The 5,461-nt window shown below is 34.0% G+C and overlaps 1 protein-coding gene across 1 annotated transcript; it reads right to left on the bottom strand.

The window, feature by feature from the left end:
* Nucleotides 1–1,205: 1,205 nt before the first annotated feature.
* LOC120627122 lies at nucleotides 1,206–4,149 on the bottom strand. Its single transcript, XM_039894979.1, has 5 exons — nucleotides 4,015–4,149; nucleotides 3,325–3,444; nucleotides 2,531–2,716; nucleotides 2,097–2,253; nucleotides 1,206–1,389 (listed from the first exon to the last, which is right to left on the bottom strand). The coding sequence occupies exons 1-5, from the start codon at nucleotides 4,111–4,113 to the stop codon at nucleotides 1,331–1,333; spliced, it is 621 nt and encodes a 206-aa protein (XP_039750913.1). The 5' UTR covers nucleotides 4,114–4,149; the 3' UTR covers nucleotides 1,206–1,330.
* Between the last annotated feature and the right edge of the window lie 1,312 nt (nucleotides 4,150–5,461).

Below are 5,461 nucleotides of genomic sequence, written 5' to 3' on the forward strand. Positions count from 1 at the left end.
GAATAAAGTATAATAAGATAAGAGGCCGTTTTCAAATTTGATAACGACCAACAACATTCGTTTACTTTTGGTAACCAATCAAAAACACTCATTGCAAACTGCTAAATGGTTATTTTACTAAAATATTCGCAACACGTTTCACGAAGATATTAAAATTAGTTTATTGTTGTAGAATATTGCAAATATTATTTATTGTTATTAAGAAGAGATAATATTTGATATAGTTTTTACCACAGATCAATAATGTTGAGAACTGCCAAGTGTATATGTACACACTTTGACAGATGCTCTCATTCTATGCAATGAAGAGAGGACGAACATACACTGAGGATACGAACACCACATAGAGTTTCTCTTAGTCCCTGGTTTTCTTCACCAACACCGACCTTCTGTACGGACAGGAGACATTTCCCTCCCGGGGAAAGTACGAAGTATTATCTCTTCCCACAGCTTTACTAACTCTCCGAGCATTGGTGGAAATAATATCCAAATAATATAAAAGGTTAACCTTCTGCTATTTTCTGTTGCCATCTTTGGCAGGTGGACGCGTTAATTATATCCCTTGACAAGGTTTATAATCAGGGGATATATTTTTTGTCTCCTGCCAATGCTACCCGTGCAGACCGGGATACAGTAATAATTAATGAATAAATATACTACGACAATACACACATCGCTATCTAGCCCCAAAGTAAGCCTAGCTTGTGTTATGGGTATCTACTAACAGGACTTATAAATATTTTTATGAATAATTAACACAAATAATTATAATATACCTACAGATAAACACCCCCACACTGAACAACATTCAGTTTGATCACACAATAATTTTAAAGTTGTGGGAATCGAACCTTGGACTCAGAAGGCAGCGTCGCTGCCCACTGCATTAATCGGCCGTCTACAAGCTTTTAACTGTTAAGGCAAACTTTATTTTTCATGCACGTATTTTCTCTAAAGTATTATCTATTTATTTAAAAAACCACTATTTGATTGATAGTTCACCTTCATTTATTGAGGTTAGTGTCTCGGTACCAGTGCGTTTAGGCCTAATACACTGTCTTCCTATGCAGACGAAGAAAGTTATTTTAGTAAAATAAAGGTTTTGCCTCTTTATTTTACTAATATTAGTTTAATGTAAACTATATTAACAAATGATACAAAACTAAATGACACAACTTGAAGATAACAAATACATTTTATGCCGGTTTAGTTAACAATAGATTTCAATGACAGACACATTCTTGTTAAGTAGCTGTATAGCAGTTAGGTAAAAGTCATTCCCCGTTTATTTTCTTAGGGATCTAACAGTCTTGCAGGTGTAGGAAGTCTTCTACCGCATCTGCGTTTTTTGTCTGAAGGAATACACCACCATTAAATAGTAGATCCATACTGAAATTAAACAAATTATAGTAATTAAATGAAAAAATACCTCCAAAAGCTACATGAAATATTGGCTATAAATGTATGTATCGTTTGATACGCGGAAAAGATAAAATTTGAAAATATATTCTCTGTTGGTGCAATACGAGGTGAATAGTGATGGTATGCATTCATCACTACGATTAAATAAAGCCAAGTAACCCATGCTGAAAATTAAATTCAAGAAATTAAGTATTAAAGATTTATTGCCGAAGTAAGAGGCCTAAATTGGCAAGTATGCAACGAAGTCGGGACACAAATACAGTATATTGTAACTTTATCTGCGTATATTATTTATTAGTTATATCCCACAGCTGGGTACAGGCCTCGTCTGTCATAGAAGACATAGTTTTAGAGCACCACCCTACTTCAATGCTGGGTTGTGGGCTTTAACGACTATTATCACAAGTGATAATAACAGGGACCGACGGCTAAACATGCTCTACGAGGCACTAATTTTCTAACGCCGTGCTGAATATTCTTTAACAGTAAATACCTAATACCTAAAAATTGTTGGCCTCTCAAAACTGAATACGATTCGCATCACCAATGTGAACGATCGCTTTAGCATAAAATATCATTTATGTTAATAAATCGAATTAGATAGTACTTATACTAAATGAAGTAGTAACTAGACTTGGGTATGTTAAATTAAAAATAATTGTATGGGCACTAACTTATTAAGTCAAAACATGCAAAAAAGAACTCGAAAATTGGAAATAATCCTCCCAAATACACGCATGCCGCTACATACAACATTCCGTATGTAAACGAGAAAAAAATTGATATGAAACCCGCGATTATGAATATTAATGATGATCGCTTATCCACGCCCTGAAAAATAAAGAAAAATCATTAATTATCTTGTTATTATTTAAATATGTGCCAATATTATATATATTAAGTTAAATAAATAACTTGTTGTTTGTAGAAATAGTATCATTAATACCTACTCTAAGTAAAACCAAAGTAGTACCTAAGTAGTATAACGTTAATGCTACCCCTACTAAATAAACATACCTAAAGGGTCACTTTACATAATTAGGAACTCTTTTTCACACCAGACAAGGAGTGCACGTGTAAGGTTAAAGTTGAAAGTTAAAAAAAATACCTTAAACATTTTTATTAGAAAGTGGATACTAGATATCACAAAAACTCCATCTGATATTAGCACTATCCAGCCGGTGCCTCTCACAACTTGTTTAAATGAGGATTTGCTTTTCTCTTCAGAGCCCGTCGCATTGCTCGATAAGCAAGATGAGCCAAGACCAGAGCTTACACCGAAACCAAAACTAAGCTGTAACCAATTAATCAATCAAATTTTATTTGGAAAAATATGATACAGATACATTTCTTAATAATATATTGAGTTTTATATATTTCTTGTGTGCGTGTGTATGTCAACTCCTCCTAGACGGCTGGACCGATTTGAATGAATTTTTTGGTAAACGTTTAGGTTGCACCCTGGATTAGCCCGACAGATGGCGCTGGGGTTCGCTAGTTGAGTTATATATTTTGTCGTTACCGAGGTCCAAATATTTAAAAACGCTGGATGGTGGTGGATTTAACCCTTTCTCATTGTGGGAGGAAACCCGTGCCTTACATTGGGCCAGTAATGGGTTGATATGATGAGCAAAAACAATAATGGTGCAACAGGTTTTAACACAGGTATTTTTTAAATTGTGAGAAATTGCGTTCCTTAACATGATTTAGTTTACCGAACAAAAATACTTACATTCCATGCAAACAAACTTGTAAAAATGAGTTACTTTTTGTGTATCTTTTAGAATGTATAAAAAATGCTCGTGTCTACTCAATAAGCTCCTTTATCGAAATGTCTTACATATCGTATTCCTATATAATTTACTATTAATAATACCTGTTCAATTGAATGTCAATACTCACAGCATTAGTCATAAGGATATCCACAACATCTGGGCGTGATGAGTTTGTGTTCAACACGCATGATACTTTGATCACGTACATATGCCTCACCACCACCCATGATACCATTGGACTTGTTACCTGCAATCATTGAGTATTAGAGTAGGTACACAATAAATTAAATACTGACTAGTAACGTTGCAGAATTTCACGGTATACAAATAATCCTTTACTAATATTGTATAAAAAAATAAATGATGGTTTTTGTATGTTTGGATATAATGGAAAATCTCCAATACTACTAAACTAATTTCAATTATTCCAACACCAATAGAAAGCTACTTTTTCAGCAAATAATATAGGCATATTTTTTTTTTTTTTAATAATAATAAGATTTGAATGCTGCTTTATCCGCGTGTGCTGCCTAAATGGACTGCCAAATGTAAATTGCACTTTTGTAGTAATATTACCGTTGTTAATTAGTTTAGTATACATACTTAAGAAGATAATGTAATTTTTTTATTTTTATTTTTAACGCGCTGTTGTATTTTATATGGCAGTTGTATCGCGTTGTAGCAAATGCGATTTAATGTTGATCTGTAGTTGTTCTTGAGCGGTCTAAAAAAAGCTTCAGTGGGGGATTTTAGCAATTAAAATCAATAATTGTATCGCCAAAAAATGTACTCTTAATAAATTGAGGTATCTACTAACGATGCCTAAAACTGCAATAATAGCAGCAGCTACTTTGAGATCCGTTATACATATACAGCATTTTTCCACCTTCGGCAACTTCTCTAAGCACTTCTGCATATAGATATTTTTAAAATAAGTGTATAAAGGGTAATAACCAAGAAAAATTAAAGACATCCAAAACTCTACTTTAATTTCAATGTCAAAGTCAACGCATTATAAGTACTCTATATTCATTGTTTTTAGATTATACTCTTTGCAGCGACTCTTTGGTTGCTGAAAAAACAATGTCTATGTTTGTATCGTCTTTATTCATTATTCTTGGCATATTTTTAAGACGATGGAAATGGCAGATGTTGGAAACTGTCATATTTTATCCATTTAGGTCCTCACTGACCTGAATTATACTAAGTACCTAGAGTTACTAGAGGTCAGTGTATTTGCAAAAAAAATAAGAAAAAACCAAGAGATAGATAGAAACTCAAGCATGCCTTGAGTTAACGTTATGAACGTTTAAAAATATTAATGTTTTCACAACTAAGCGATTTGCGTCTTGTATTTCTTTTGAAAAATAAATATCTTTTAAATTACCGACTCCGTTTAAAATAAGTTACATAATAATAAATTAGTTACAAATAAAACCTATTTAATAATATAAAAAGATATAATTGTAAATAATAAGTCGACCCAGTCACTTATTACGTAACGCGTGGCTTAGTATAAGCTACGAAAACCGGGGATTTCAGCATTATTGCTTCAACGGAGGGCTGCGGGTGAAGGGGCGGGAGGCTAGGGGCCTCTTAACAAGATTACATTGGAGATAAAATGGCTGAGATAATAGCGCCCGAGTAAGCCCACGGAGCCAGGCTCTAAAACAAAATTAAAATGAATGAAATTCCCGAAATTCGAGGTATTTGTATATAGGTAGGTACGAGAGAGTAAGATGCGGCTTGCTAGCTCGTACCTATGTATAAATAATACAGATTAACCGATCTATCTAATGATTCGGTGAATTTAGAATGTTTCTTATTTTATTTTCGTGCTAAGAATGATCGCTTCCGATTTATACAATAAAAATATAACATTGTCTATGATCTGATTTCCTCGGTTTACACTTATTTGTTCGACTTTTAGAATTAAAGACTAAGTATACCAAGACATGTACCTACTACTTTCCACTGGCCATATTTTGTCGCCCTGTCGACAAAGTAGTGAGCGATGTGGTCTTAATTAAATTTATTTAAATGAATTGAATTTATAATTTGGTATTAGCTACTTGGAGGCTTCGGTCGTACCTAGCCACTACCACCGTACAGACAAGCGAGTTTGTCTATTTTTTATTCAACTACAAGGGTAGGGTAGGGTGGTTACTAGCCACGGCTGAAGCCTCCCACCAGACCAAGAAATTATGAATTGCCCCCGGCGGGAATCGAACCCGGGCCTTGAACTTAAAACCACAGTGCACACG

Source organism: Pararge aegeria, chromosome 10 (assembly GCF_905163445.1).
Source record: "Pararge aegeria chromosome 10, ilParAegt1.1, whole genome shotgun sequence".
NCBI classification, from domain to species: domain Eukaryota; kingdom Metazoa; phylum Arthropoda; class Insecta; order Lepidoptera; family Nymphalidae; genus Pararge; species Pararge aegeria.